Below are 15388 nucleotides of genomic sequence, written 5' to 3' on the forward strand. Positions count from 1 at the left end.
GTACTATGGGGACTAGAAAATAAGTAATAAGTTAATAAAAGAGTTTCAGCTAAATTGCATTCCTTCAAGTACGGTGTATATTACTAAAATATCTGCATCTAGATGACAAAATGATTATTTATACTTAATTGTAAGCATAGTACATTATTGAGGGAAAAATGAACTTGAAAATCACTTATTATTTTATCAGTAATTACTTGTTGACAAGCTTTAAGCTTGTTAACCTATTTACTGAGCAATATTTCTGTTTTAAAAAATCTGTTTTGTTGATACTGGAGAGATGACTAGGTGGTTAAGAAGATCCACTTGTTGGCTTACCTCTCATCTGTCCAGTTTTATGGAACGACTTCCTCTCCTGACCTCTGTGGGCACTGTAAGCGCGCGCGCGCGCGCACGCGCGCGCACACACACACACACACACACACACACACAGAGGTGCATACACATGCACATAATATAGGATTTTAAAAAATACTATTAAGATAAGATTGGATTTTTAAAAACTATTCTTATTTAATGTGTATTGGTATTTTGCCTACATGTATGTTTTTGTACACTTGCCTGTCAGATGCCCTGAGAGGCCAGAAGAGGATATTGGATCCATGGGAACTGTAGTTAACAAAGATAGTTGTAAGTTGCTATGTGGGTGCTAGGAATTGAATCCAGGATTCTCTGCAAGAGCAGCCAGTGCTCTGAACTGCTAAGCAACCTCTCCAGCCCAGATTAGTATTTTAAAAGGCTATAGATATTATACATGCACAACTTTTGATGTGTTAGAGATAAGTCAATACCTACTGACCACTGAAAATGCCACAAATATATCCATCATCTCAAAAAGTCCTTTCTCTGCCTTTTTTTTTTTTTTTTTGTTTTGTTTTGTGGTAACTTTAATCTCTAGCAAGTTTTAACATTGTAAAACAGTATTAATCATAGGCCTACACAACTGTGGCTTCCCAGAACCTGTATATTTTGTATAAATGAAATTTTATATCTTTGGCTCCACACTTCTCCTTTTTTTCCTCCTCTACCCAGGTGGTATTTCTTTATTTTGTATAAGATTACATATGTTGCATATTATCCAGGTCACAGTATTTAGTTGTATAGACTGTTGAAAAGACTAACTAAATGACAGATTGTTAGAAAAACCTCTTAAAGAATTATAGTTTACATTCCTAATAACTCCCTCCCCCAAATTTATACTAAGGTAAGTACCATATCTTCTATTTTTACTTTACTAGTAATCTGTAACATAAAAAAATCCATTGTGGCTAGGTGTGCCTGTAATTCCAGCACTTGGAAGAGTAAAACAGGGAAATTGTGAGTTTGAGACCCACTTGGATTGAATAGCCAGTAAGACTTTGTCTCAAAAAACAGAAGATAAAAGCAGATAGCAGTTTCTGTAGTACTCTTAATTGCATAGCCACATAACTTCTTTTTTCCTTCGAGACAGGGTTTCTCTGTGTAGTTTTGTTGCTATCCTAGATCTCACTCTGTAGACCAGGCTGGCCTCCAACTCACAGAGATCCGCCTGGCTCTGCCTCTTGAGTGCTGGGATTAAAGGCGTACGCCACCACCATAAAACCATAATGTTTTATGACATTATTTCTCTAGAAGTTATGTATATAATCTGATGTTTACTTTTTTTTAATTTTACGTGTATGAGTATTTTGCCTATATGTGTGTATGTGCACCACATATATGTTTGGTGCCTAATGAGGCCAGAAGAGGTTGTCTGTCCCCCTGGAACTAAAGTTAAAGATAGTTGTGAGCCGACTTGTGAGTTTTAGGAATCAAATCCAGGTCCTCTGCAAGAACAGCCAGTGATCTTAAACGTTGAGCCACCTCTCCGGTCCCCTTTGTTGTAGAATTTGAATCAAGAGTTTATGGCTATATAAATGTCCAGGCTAACATTGGAGGAAATCTTTTAAGTATACATAATAACAATATGGTATAGCAATCTTCCTTAACCATGTGTGCTTTTTTTTTTTTTTTAAACTAGTTGGCATAAGTATTTACTGTTTGATCCACCTGTCTTGGTGTTCTGCTAGATCTTTAAAATGATGTCATAGAATTTGGAAATTCAGATAGTAGCTATTAACTACTTCATTATATGGACCTAAGTTTTAGAATCAGTCTCCAGAGAACAAACCATAATACAGTTTTACACACTAGCTTGATTGATTCTGAAGACAGAAAATATTTGGAGTAAAATGAAAGATGCAGTTTAAAATTTCTTTATGAATAACTTTATTAGATCTCAGTTAATTAAAAATGCAAGGTAGGAACTGTGGAATGTAGCTTTATTGGTAGAATACTGATATGCATGAGGCCCAGAGTTTTATTTCCAGCACTATATAAACAAAGTGTGGTAGTTTATACCAGTAATCCCAGCACTCGGGAAACAGAGGCAGGGGGATCAGAAGTTCTTGATTACCAGTTTGAGGCTGACTTGGGCTACTGAAACCCTGTCTTACAAACCAGATACATGGAGGCTAGAGAGATGGCTCAGCAGTACACTTGCTGCTTTTTCAGAGGACCCTGGTTCTAGTACCACCCTCGGCATGGTAGCTCACTATCATGTGTAACTCCAGTTCCTGGGAATCCAATGCCACCAGACATGCCAGTGGTGCACAGATACACGTGTAGGCAAAACACCAGTACACTATAAAATAAAGATAAATGTTGGGGGGAAAAACCCAGAGAAATAAATACAAGGTATATGTTTCCTTTGGGAGTTGATCAGGCTGTTTGAATTAATACAAACCTTTTGTATTGCCTGCTAATTCCTGTATCTTATATTTCCAGCTGAATTGTTTTTTATGTAATTTTGGTGGGATAGGAAAGTAGTTAAAATGTTTTTATATTAATTGGACTTCATGACAGCTTGTTAAAAGAATCTCCTGAATGAATAGGTTGTCTGAACTAAGTTAACTGCATAGTGTTTGTTGCTGCTATATTTTTGGATCTGTTTTCTAAGTATTGAAATAACTTAAATGTTCATTGGATTTTTTTTAAACCTTTATTTAGCCGCCAACAATAGTATGCAGCATCTGCAAAAAGGATGGCCATTCAAAAAACGATTGCCCAGAGGATTTCAGGAAAATTGATCTAAAACCTCTACCACCAATGACAAACCGATTTCGAGAAATACTTGATTTAGTATGTAAAAGATGTTTTGGTAAGTATTTGGTACTAAAACTACTGGAAGTAGATTGTTAGGTACTGAAATTTTTAAATTCAAAAACAATTTTCAGTTCTGACTGGGCAGAGGTTCCTTTATTAATAAAAATCAAGCATAGTTATTTACTAAATGCTGAACATATTCAGGGTACTGTGTTAAATGCTAAGGAAAATACAATTGAGTCCACTTTAAGACACTTAGACTGGATAATTGAGTTATCTAATATTATAGTTATTAATTTTTTGTGCTTATTGAATTAGGATCAGTTAAAGCTAAGTAAAGTTAAAAATTCAACTGGCATATCTCAAGCTTTCAGTAACTATATGAAGTTAGTGTATGGGTACTGCAAGTGTAGGGCCTGTGTGTGATTCACCTTGGTGTCCCTACCCAGCACAGGGTCCGCTGTGCCATTGCATGCTTGCTGAGCCAAGCTGTTGTGACCTCTGCTGCTTACCTCTCTTCCATCGCATCCTCAACGCTTTTTCCTACCTCTTTTGTTGTTTTGTTGTTGTTGTTTTTCTATGTGTAACAGTCCTGACTGTCCTGGAACTCGCTCTGTAGACCTTCTGGCCTTGAACTCACAGAGATCCACCTGCCTCTGCTTCCCTAGCACTGGGATTAAAGGTGTGCACCAGCACTGCCCAGCTGTTTTTGTTTTATTTTTGAAGCAGGGTTTCTGTAGCCGTGGAAATCACTAGAAGGCTTATATTCATTTTCAAAATTACTTAGGTTCTTTACCTTTGTCCTACTCCCTTGAGTGAAGGCTTTTCATATATTCATAAAATAGATTCTTTTGTCACAGTCTGCATTCCATCCTGAGATCCTTTGATCTCATATCATTTTGTAAAATTTGTATACCTTATAACAGTTTTATTAATTTTTTTTAGTTTTAGCCTTCAAAATAGTGGGTTTACATGGAATCATTATAAATATATATCATTATACTTTGTTCTCATTCACTTTGGTTTACTCTTGGTTCCATGATTTTTGTGTTAGAATTTAATCATGTTAGGCTAAATTTCAGAGGGATCAACTTAAAAGAAAAATAGTTTTATTTTGGCTTAGTATTTGAGGGGATTTAGTCTAGGGCCTATTCGTTCTTTCACTTTGTGCCTATGATGAGGTGGTTGGTACATTGTAGCAGAAGTGCGTGGTATAACAAAACCATTCCTCTCAAAGTTGCTATGCAGAAGAGAAGAGGAAGCATGTAGGATTCCAATATTTCTCCTCTTCAAGGATGTGTTCCCTATGATTGGAAGACTTCATACTATTGTTATACCTCTTAAAGGTTCTATCTCAATAGCATCCTCGTCTAGGACCAAATCTCTTTTTAACACATGTACTTAACTAACCCATAAGATGTATGTCACCTATCCATGATGAGAATATATAGAATAGTTTCACAGTCCCAAACCAAAAAGAAAACAGCTATATTTCATCTATTCAGTTTCTCTCTCAACTGTAAGTACTCATGTATTTGCTTTTTAAAATTATTATTACTATTTTAAAAATTATTTTCTGTGTATGGGTGTTTTGCCTTCAAGTATGTCTGTACACCACATGTGTGGTGTGCATGACCTCAGAGGCCAGAAGAGAGTATCGCTGGGCGGTGGTGGCCCACACCTTTAATCTCAGCACTCGGAAGGCAGAGCCAAGTGGATCTCTGTGAGTTCGAGGCCAGCCTGGTCTACAGAGCGAGATCCAGGACATGCACCAAAACTACACAGGGAAACCCTGTCTCAAGGAGGGAAAAAAAAAAAAGAGTATCAGATTCCCTGGAACTAGAGTTACAGACAGTTATGAGCCATCTTCTGGGTGCTGGGGATTGGACCTGGGTTCTATGGAATAGCACCTAGTGCTCAGAACCATCCCTCCAGCCTAATATATTTCCTTTATAAAGGTAAATATTAATTGTAAAGGTGATTATTAATCATAACAAATTTTTAAGTAAGTTCTTATGTTATTTCTGTTACTATATAGAGTTTTGGGTATGAGTCTTTGGAGAAGATGGGGTGAGGGAGACTGTTATTAAGATATTTGTGTGATCTTGTTGAGAATCAAACAGCGAACATTAGAAAGTCATATGATAGTCTGTGGCAGGCAATTTGAAATAGTATAAAATTTAAATCAAGGTGAGATATCAAAGCTGCAAGGAGGTTGAGTAGTTCATAGGAAAAATAGGAATCTTGACAAGATATTTAAATGAATGCTTTGGAAACTGAACACAGTGAGATAGAGGGAAATATGATTGTGGGAAAGGGTTAAATATCTGAAGAAGACAGTATTAATTAGTTTCAAAAGGTAAATGTATTTGTAGATTATAAGGAAAATTATCATGTATAACATAAATATATTTAAAATCTTTTTTCTTTTTTGTTCCCTTGCCCTTTCTCTAATATCATTTATGGTTTTAAAGTCATAAGTAGTGAAAACGTTGAATAAAAATTTTTAGGTTAAAGACCTGAAGGAATTTTTATATTCTATTTTCACTTTTCTTTCTCTTTTTCATATAGATGAATTATCACCACCTTGCTCTGAGCAGCACAACAGGGAGCAAATTTTAATTGGCTTGGAAAAGTTTATTCAAAAAGAATATGATGGTATGTCATAGGCTAAAAGTTGGTGGTTGTTGTTGTTACTATAATCACATGGTTTTGATTTTGATTGACTTAAAAATGTTTAACTGTTACATGTTAAGTACTATTCTAGTTTCTGTGGCTGTATTACTTATAAAAGAGAAACTGCTCTCATGAGTATATTTAAGAGGGTATAGCAGTCAAGTTAAATAAATATAATCAATAAATAGTAAATGCTATTAAAAGTGTGATGATAAAAGAAGTGATAGATGGTGTAGTAAATCTCTCATGAGGTAGCATTTGAGTTGAGTCTGAATAATATGAAGGGACACATTATATGAATTTCCAAGGAGAGAACATTATAGAAAGAAAGGGTGGGTACCGAGTCTTAGATTATGTCTGACATTTTTAAAGACTGATTGGAGGTTCAGTGTGTTTGGAGTGGGATGTGTAAGATATGTTGTAATAGAAAGATGAGGTCATAGAGGTATCCTAAAGATTAGATCATTAGAACCCTTTGGACGTTGGTACAAGGACTTTTTGTTTAATGAAAGCTATGTAGAATTTTTAGCATTAAGTGATATCATCTCAGAAAACAGATTATAGCACTCTAAGAGTACAAGCAAGAACATTGCAGAGAACTGTGACATAAGTATAGATGAAGCACAGAAGTGGAGGAGGTAAGTGGTCAGAATTGGGTTACATTTGAGGGTAACAGGAATTGCTAGTGTATGTGTGGTGTAAAGGAAAGAAAAACTAAGCATGATCTGAAGGCTTTTGCTCCAGAATAGCAGAGCAAATTTTTAGTGTGAGCATAAAGAATCAAGAGGTCTATGATCACATATTTTAGAAAAGGGTATTTATAGTAATTTATTTAGAGCATCGGAGATGGCTCACTTGTAAATGTGGTAAGCATGAGGACCTGAGTTTTATTCTCAGAACCAATGTAAAAACATAGAGTGCAGGGGCTGAGATGGCTCAGTGAATGAGAACACTTCCAGAGAACCTGAGTTCAGTTCTCAGTGTCCAGTGGACTGTCTGTAATTCTAGAGACTCAGCACTCTTTTGGTCTGTACCAAAACTTGCATGCATGTGTGCATACATGCCCACACATACATGCCCATGAATACACGTTTGTACACATTTATAAACTCAGTACTGAGGAGGCAAAGACAGGCCTTCTGTCCCTGGTGCTCCCTGGCCACCTATCCTATTTGATGAGGTCCAGACCAATCTGAAGTCCCCCTTCTCTTTTAGATAAAGCTCATACTCAATTCTATTTGATCATCATTGCCTCTTTTTATGAATATATTGTATATTTGAGAAACAGTCTCATACCTTGAAATATTTTATATTGAGAATACTTTAAAGGATATTTTACTTTAGTAGAATTCAAAGTAAAACTCATAAAAATATAGAACACTTGGACTAGTGAGATGACTCATTGGGTAAAGGTTCTCAGCTTAGTGACCTGAATTTGATTCTTTAGATGGATGGAGACAACCAACTTCCATGAATTGTTTTCTGATCTCCATGCATGTGTTGTGGTGCACACACACGTGCACAAATAAAGTTTTAAAAATATTTGGAATGCATTACAAGTTTATTTGCCATCTTTGCAGAGAGGCCTTGCTAATCTCTATTGTCCCAGTCTTGGTATATGTGCTGCTGAAGTGAGCACCATAGGTTCTTTTATCCCCTTAGTTATCATTGAAATTTAATCAGTATTACGTGGACAGATTTTTTTTTTCCAAAATATAGGATTTGTTGTCTATGTAATTAAGGGACAAGGAAATGGCTCAGCAGGTAAAGTCACTTGCCAACAAGTCTGACAATCTGAGTTCAATCTCGGGCCTCACTCAGTGAAAAGAGAGATCCAACCCACACAAGTTTTCCTCTGTCCACATGTGCATGGTGGCATGCTCCAACTAATAAACAAATTAATATAAATGTGTAATTAAACTCTTAAGTTACAACTTGTTTGAAAAGTGTTATAGAACTCTTAAATGACAAGGCATAACTCTAACATGATTTATATCTAGTGAATTAGAGTGATTATGGGAGGAAAATTGACCCTATATATTGAGGTGATAATTTAAAAGTACTTAAAATTGTACATTGAAAGAACTAGTTTACTTTTGAGAGTCAAGTTATAGGCTATTGAGCTTAACCTTTGGTACTGGTGTTGAAGAACAGCAGTAAGTGGTAGGTAGTTAAGTTGGAAGAAGCTAAAGGTCTTGGTGATTGGCTTATGTAGGTTGAGCAAGGTATTAAGGACCTTATATATTTCTGGTGAGCATCTTAAATAGATAATGATACTGATTGCTGAGAGTTGGTGTTTTAATTACTTGTCTCATTGCTTTGACAAAAGACCTGAGAAAAGTAATTTATGGAAGGATTTATTTTGGCTTATAGTTTCCAGGACTAGGATCCATCATGGTAGCAGGAACAGGAGACAGCTGGTCACAATGTATCCAGTTAGGAAGCAGGAAATAATGAATGCTTGTGTTCACCTCAATTTCTCCTTTTTATTTAGTCCATGGAATCATATCACCCACATTAAGGGTGGATCTTGCCACTTCAGTTAACATAATCTAGATAATCTCTCATAAACATGTCTAGAGATTCCCCCCATAAACTGACAATGAACTTTACCAATCACAGTTGGGATTATAGGAATAATAGAAGGTTTGAATGTGGTAGTTTAGGCATGTTCGGTTTATGACATGTTAAAAAGAAAATGCAGTTAGCTACTTGGGCATAAGAACCTAAGCAAGCCTTTAATCCCAGTACTTGGGAGGCAGAGTCAGGCTGATCTTTGTGAGTTTGAGGCCAGCCTGGTCCACAGATTGAGTTCTAGGACAGCCAGTGCTGCATAGAGAAACCCTGTCTCAAAAAACCAAGGGGAAAAAAAGAACCTAAGCAAAAGATCCTAGCTAGGGTTGGATGTTTTGGAATTTCTCAGTGTATCACTTTGTGTTAAGCTATTTGTAGATGTTGGATTACTCCTCTAATCTGCTCATTGACTTGTTTTCTTGAGCTTAGAAAAGGCAAGATTGTGTTTATTTGGTTCTTCAAAGAATGGATTTGGATTCCGTGATAGTGACCTGGATATTTGTATGACTCTGGAAGGCCATGAAAATGCAGAGGTAAGAGTTAATATTTGAAGGGATTTGAAAGTTTGTTTTTGTCTAATGGTTAATGTGTTAATTTTGTACATGATACTGATTATACATATTACCATTTTTTGTATCAATGTGTTAGTAGTAGTGTTTGAGATGTAGAAGCATTAGCGTTATGGATTTAGAAGATATTCAAACTGTTGAAATCTGTTAAAAATATTCAGACTTAAAACAAGTTAATTTACTATTCATCCTTTTTTTATCTTTTATTGATTTTTTTTTGTGTATTCATATCATGCATTCTGATCCTACTTATCTCCACGTCTCCTCACATTTGCCCTCTGCGCTTAGAACCTCCCTGCCAAATCAAAACCAAATTTAAAATAAAACCCAAAAACCAAACAAAACAAAGAAACAAAAAAGAAGAAGAATCTTGTGGAAGCTGTAGTGTGGCTCTTTGAGTCACACAGTTTACCCTTTATCCATTTATCTTTGCTTGCAAGTGTTCATTGTCACAAGTCATTGGTCAGGCTTGAGGCCTTTGGTTTCTGTTACACCACCTATAATGGGCTCTCTCTGGGGCTCCTCTTGGACATCCTGTTGTGGTTCTGTGTCATGAGATCCTGCTATTTTGGATCTGTTGGTTTGTGGTTATTAGTTTTGGGTCTTGGGGCGGGGGTGGGGGGGGTGGGGAGCGCCACCCAACTCCCAAACAAATCAGACATGGAAGCTTATTCTTCTTACTTATAAGTGCCTGGCCTTAGCTTGGCTTAGTTTCTTGCCAGCTTTCCTTAACTTATTTTGACTACCTCTTGCCTCTGGGTTTTTCCTGTTCTCTAACTTCTGTAAATCTTACTCTTTCTCCGGGGCTTGCTGTGTAGCTGGGTGGCTGGCCCCTGGAGGGAGTCCTCTTCCTTTTCTGGCTCCTCTCTCCCTTCTCCCAGATTTCTCCCTCTATATATTCTCTCTGCCTGCCAGCCCCTCCTGTCCTTTCTCCTGCCTTGACAGGCACAGTAATGCAGCTTCACAGAGTTAAACAAATGTAATGTAAGCAAAAGTAACACATCTGATATTCTACTACAGTTCATCCCTTTCACATGCTTCAAAAGTTCATAGATTTGATGGAGGTTGGGGTGGGCAAACTCATAACCCTGGTTCTGCACCTGGGTGGTATCTGGGTTGGTCAGCCCACCAACTTCTTCTCATCATCACTACCCAGGTGAGCTCTCCAGAACTGCTTCGGCTAGCTCATCCAGTGCAGCCTACAGCTAGGAGTTGGGCCAGTTCTCCTCTCTGGTCCTTAGATCCAGGTCCTCCACATTCACATCACCAGAGCCAGCTCTACTGTTTTGTCCAGTCAAGGTGCAAGGCCCTCTGTCCTGATTGCTATAGGGGGAATATGAGGGTAGGGCGTGCAAGGAGGTTAGTTCTCCTGCTCTCATGTCCTTAGGGCTAGCTCATTTTCTTGTCCATCCTTGCCCCATTCCCCCTAACAGGGTCAGCTCTAGTGTGCTGCCCAGGCAGGGTGCAGGGCCCACTCTCCTTTGTACTGCAGCTAGTTTTCTCACTCTAGGACCTCAGTACCAGCTTTCTTGCCTGCCACAGATAAGGGCCACAGTGGGGAGGAGGACATCTTTCCTTCACCCATGCCACTGAATGGCAGATGAGGTGGGGCAGGGTCAGTTCTATTGTGCTGCCCAGGTGAGGTGCATGCCTGTGGTGAGGGGTGGGGCCATCTTTTCCTAGTGCTGGCAAGCTCTCCCCTGAGGAGTAGGGACAGCTTACCTGCTGCAGTATCCATAAGGGTCAGGGCCAGTGAAGGGCAGGGATGGTGCAGCACAGCATAGTTCCAATGACCTCCATGCTAACACAGTCCATGGACATCACCACAGACCTCAGTTCCAGCATGACCTGGACCCAGACATGACCCTCTGCAGCAGCTTAGGTCCAGATACCACCACGGCCCTGGTGGCAGCACAGTCCATCCAGATTAGCACAGCCGCTGTGGCGCCTTGGCCTTCGGGTACCAGACCCCAGGCATCTACAGAGCCTTTGGTGGCAACATGAGCCACGGTCACCACCTTAGACACCAGCCACCATGGGGCCATGGACCCAGACATGGATATTCATCTTGTTTTAATGTAACAGCTAGGTCTTTGAAACTTTCAAGAGTCTAATAATGAATTGGATGAGCTAACCACAAGTTGGAATTCTTCCATTAGACCCAATGAGAAGCTGTTACTTCTATTTGGTTGTAAGCATTGATCTTGGTTACTCTGTTTCTTTTTTACACTCTCACTCTGTTATGTATTCTGTAAGTAGAAAATACAGGCAGTAGTCTAATTTATAAATGGATTACATTCTAAAAATTAATTGTAATTTTAGGGTGGTGGCATCTTTTCCATAGAACCAATGTTAAAATGACTGAAGGTTAGAAATTTTACTTTGGATGGGAGGGGAAACTAACACTTATTCAGTTGCTGTATACACTTACACATGCTTTATTCTTTTTCATTCTTAACTCATTTTGAGGTAGTTATTAATTACCCCATTTTCAAAATGAGAAGATTGACGCTTCGAAAGATAAGCCAGGGGCTGTAGAGATAGTACAGTAGGTAAAGATGGTTGTTTCCAAGCCTGATAACCGAAGTTTGATCCTGGGATCCACCTGGTGGAAGGAGAGAGAACTGGCTTCAGCAAGTTGTCCTCTGACCTCCCTGTGTGCTGTGGTGCTCCCTCTTCCTTCATACAAGTAAATAAATAAATAAACAAACAAATAAATAAATGGTACCCCTTTCCCCAAAAAAAGACAGATTGACTTATTTAACCACACCTCACTCATCTTGTACATGTGGAAGCCAGCATTTCTGTCTAGGGTTGTGTGGTTCCTGCTCTTCATATTGTATCTTACTGCCTCTCTGTACTTATTTTCTTAGCCCATAATGTAGCCGACTATAGTATTAATGATAATGTAGAATCAAACCTCTATTTATGAAGTTGAAAGTTCTCTAAATAATCTTGATATATAAGGAGACATTTTTCCCAGTACAGTCTCAGCAGTGGGGTTATGGGCATGCTTTTCTTTGTGTTCCCAACTTTGTTCATGTGAATGAGCGTGTCCCAACTCTAGTGAAGAAGGAGACTGACTGGGTAGGGGAGAAGTGTTTCAGTCCATTGTTAGAGCATAGAGGAGGAGTGGATGGACCCTTGTAGAGATCTTTCACCAGTGTATCTATTGGTTTTATTTTATTTTTTTTTTATCAGTAATCATGTATGTCTCAGATAAAACTCATTGGCTCCATCTGTTTATTTTAGTTTTTTTTTTTTTTTTTTTTTTTTTTTTTGGTTTTTCGAGACAGGGTTTCTCTATGTAGCTTTGCGCCTTTCCTGGAGCTCACTTGGTAGCCCAGGCTGGCCTCGAACTCACAGAGATCCACCTGGCTCTGCCTCCCGAGTGCTGGGATTAAAGGCGTGCGCCACCACCGCCCGGCTTAGTTTTGTTTTTATCTGTGTTGTGCAGTGCTGTTCTGTGCTGTATGTACTGTGCTGTGCTACATTATCACAGGGTGTCATGTAGCCCAGTCTGGTCTAGAGCGTCTCACTCTCTTGACTCCGAATCCCAAGTGTTCCTATAGATTGAACCCAGAGCCTTGTGTATGCTAGTCAAGCATTCTGTAACTGAGCCATATTCCCAACCCTGCTGTAAGTATTTATGTTTCAAAGTCAGGTACCATTTGTAAGGTTGGAACAAGGTCAAGCTTTTGGGCACCTGTAGTTCTACCAGTGTATCTTCTGTTAGAAAATAATTCACAAGCTGGAGAAGTGACTCATCACTTAAAAGTGTATTACTTACTCATCCAGAGGACCCAAGTTTGATTCTCAGCACCCAAGTCAGGCAGCTCAAAAGCTACCTGTAATTCCAGTTCCAGAGGATTGGAGGTCTTGAGCCTCCTTGGGCACCCACACATGTAGTGCATGCACACATACATTCCCATATACACATGGTTAAATTTTTTTTTTTCAAGACAGGGTTTCTCTGTGTAGCTTTGCCTTTTCTGGAACCAGAAACACCACATTATCATTTTAAAAAAAAAATAGCTCAAAAACTTCAAGTGCATTTCTTGTATCAGACTTGATGGTGCTTTTGGGGTTTTGTTTTTGTTTGGTTTTTGGAGACAGGGTTTTTCTGTGTAACAGTCCTGGATGTCCTAGAACTATCTGAAGACCATGCTGGCCTCAAACTCATAGAGATCTGCCTGCCTTTGCCTCCTGAGTGCTGGGATTAAAGGCATGTGCCTTCACCTCTGGGCTGCTGAATGCTTTTTAATAGGTTTTATGTAATTCTCCAGTAACTCTGTAGGTCAGAAACTTATGATTATTTTGACTTTATAGAATAGTAGTATGATGCTTGGAGGTGTTAAGAATCAGTCATGAAAACAGTTAATACTTTAAAATTTGAGTCTGGGTCTTTCTAAATTGCGTGCCTGTGTTCTTTATCATTACAGTGTTTTGCCCTCACTAAACCTATCTTTAATTTCATTCAGTAAGTTTTAGCAGAAATGGCATCTTATAGCTCTTGCAACTGCACCAGTCATGTTTTATATAGAGAATGATCTACAATAGCTGTACTTTTTTCTTTTTTTTTTTTAAATGAGCTAGTTTATTGAATACATAGTACCAGGACTAAAACAGTAAAACAGTAAATAAACTGACTAAATGTTCTGCTTGAGATCCTCTTGTTCAAAGGGTCTTGCTGTTTTGTTACCTGGGCTTCTCTCTTATTAATGTTTTACTGCTTACTGTTTTATTCTTTTATTCCCACTTACTACATTCTTAATAAATTCCCCCATTCAAAACCAAAAGAATGGATATCATAGATAATTTTCTACAAAAACAGATTGACATATTGAAAACCATTCTGCTTTCTTCATGCTTTTCAGACTTCAATGTGTGAATACCCTTGGGATCTTCCTAGAATACTTAATAGAAAGGCCTGAGAGTCTGCATTTCTACCAGGTTCCAGGTTTATGTTGGTGATGGGGTCTTTGAACTGTTACTTGGTAAACAAGGTTATACAACTCATTATGATTAGAAATTTTAAGTACCAGTATTAAATGCTATGGTTACAGTAGAATTTACAGTAGGTCAAATTGAACCATACTTTCTCATTTATTTTTCCAGAAATTAAACTGTAAGGAAATAATTGAAAATTTGGCAAAAATTCTTAAGAGGCATCCAGGTAAAATTTCATAACTTATCTTTTTGACAAAAGTACTTTTTAGCATTATAGAAAGTATTTAACTTGATTAAGTTTTTGTTCCCTCACCCTCAGGTTTAAGAAACATTCTGCCTATAACTACTGCCAAAGTGCCTATTGTAAAATTTGAACACCGACGAAGTGGACTAGAAGGTGATATCAGTCTATATAACACATTGGTAAGATTTCCTTTATAGGCTCAGCAATCATTGTACTTTTTACTTCTATATTTTAAATATATTTTTGATATGAAAATAAAACTGCATCCCTTTCTCTCTTCCCTTTCCTCCCATCCTTCCCATGCACCCCCATGTTCTTTCCACAAATTGATGGCATCTATTTCTTTAATTATTATGTATGTGTACGTTTGTATATATGTATGATGTATATATGTATGTATATTCCTAATATATAAATATAACCTGCTCGGTTTATATAAAGTTACTTACTTGCATGTATATGATTTCAGAGCTGGTCACTTGGTATTAGATAACCAATTTGGGTGCTCTTCCCTGGGGAAGACTATTTCTCTTGCTCTTAGCATTCCTTAGTTGTCCTTATTTTTTTTCTAGGATAGGTCCTGTGAGATTTCCTCTTTCATTTTAGGGTGTCTATTGGTGTCCTTGTTTTTAGGTCTTGTTTAGACAGCCATGTTGTTGGGATTTCATAGGTTTCGCTTCTTTGAAATTTCTAGCAAATGTCCTGCTCCTGTGGCTCTTAAAATCTTCCTGTCTCCTCTTCTGCTATGATTTCTGAGCCTTAGGTTCAGGAGTTGTGTTTAGGTGGATCAGTTAGGGCTGGGCTTCATTCACTTGGTTACTTGTTCTTTGCATTTGATTGGTGGTGATTTTCTGGAATGATTTCCATTTGTTACACAGAGACGTTTCTTTGGTGCGTGAGTCTTATACCTTCTCTGAGTAGAATAATATTTAGCATGTAGATCCGTGAATTCACTGTTGTTGACCAAGTTTCCAGTACCAGGCATGATTTCCTTCTTGTTGAGCTGGCCTTGAGTCTAATTAGAGAGACATTGCTTACTGCCAAGGTATGTGCACCATAATTGCACCTTTGCTATGTCTTCATGCTTGCCATTGCTTTAGTTCATCGGCATAACTGAATAGGAATATTGGTTACTTCTCTCTCTTGGAAGCTTGCATGGAGTCTTCTTGTAGGAAAGCTTGTCCTCAGTGAAGAGACTTTCAGGTTAGAACTAGATTGGATCCTTTAGGTCATGTTTCAGAAGAATATGTTG

The 15388-nt window shown here is 38.1% G+C and overlaps 1 protein-coding gene and 1 non-coding gene across 8 annotated transcripts in view; one reads left to right on the top strand and one right to left on the bottom strand.

Moving 5' to 3' along the window:
* Tut4 (terminal uridylyl transferase 4) overlaps positions 1-15388 on the top strand; it is a 113976-nt gene that overhangs the window by 59640 nt on the left and 38948 nt on the right. For all 7 annotated transcript variants that reach the window (XM_028888620.2, XM_028888627.2, XM_037202790.1 and 4 more), the window contains 5 exons: positions 3028-3178; positions 5695-5781; positions 8803-8906; positions 14061-14118; positions 14212-14315. In XM_028888620.2, coding sequence (XP_028744453.1) covers positions 3028-3178; positions 5695-5781; positions 8803-8906; positions 14061-14118; positions 14212-14315 — 504 coding nt within the window. The remainder of the gene's footprint in view (positions 1-3027; positions 3179-5694; positions 5782-8802; positions 8907-14060; positions 14119-14211; positions 14316-15388) is intronic.
* On the bottom strand, positions 7337-7438 carry LOC114707735. Its single transcript, XR_003736700.1, has one exon. It is a non-coding gene; the product is annotated as a U6 spliceosomal RNA (small nuclear RNA).

The sequence above is a fragment of the Peromyscus leucopus genome, chromosome 2 (assembly GCF_004664715.2).
Source record: "Peromyscus leucopus breed LL Stock chromosome 2, UCI_PerLeu_2.1, whole genome shotgun sequence".
Taxonomy (NCBI): domain Eukaryota; kingdom Metazoa; phylum Chordata; class Mammalia; order Rodentia; family Cricetidae; genus Peromyscus; species Peromyscus leucopus.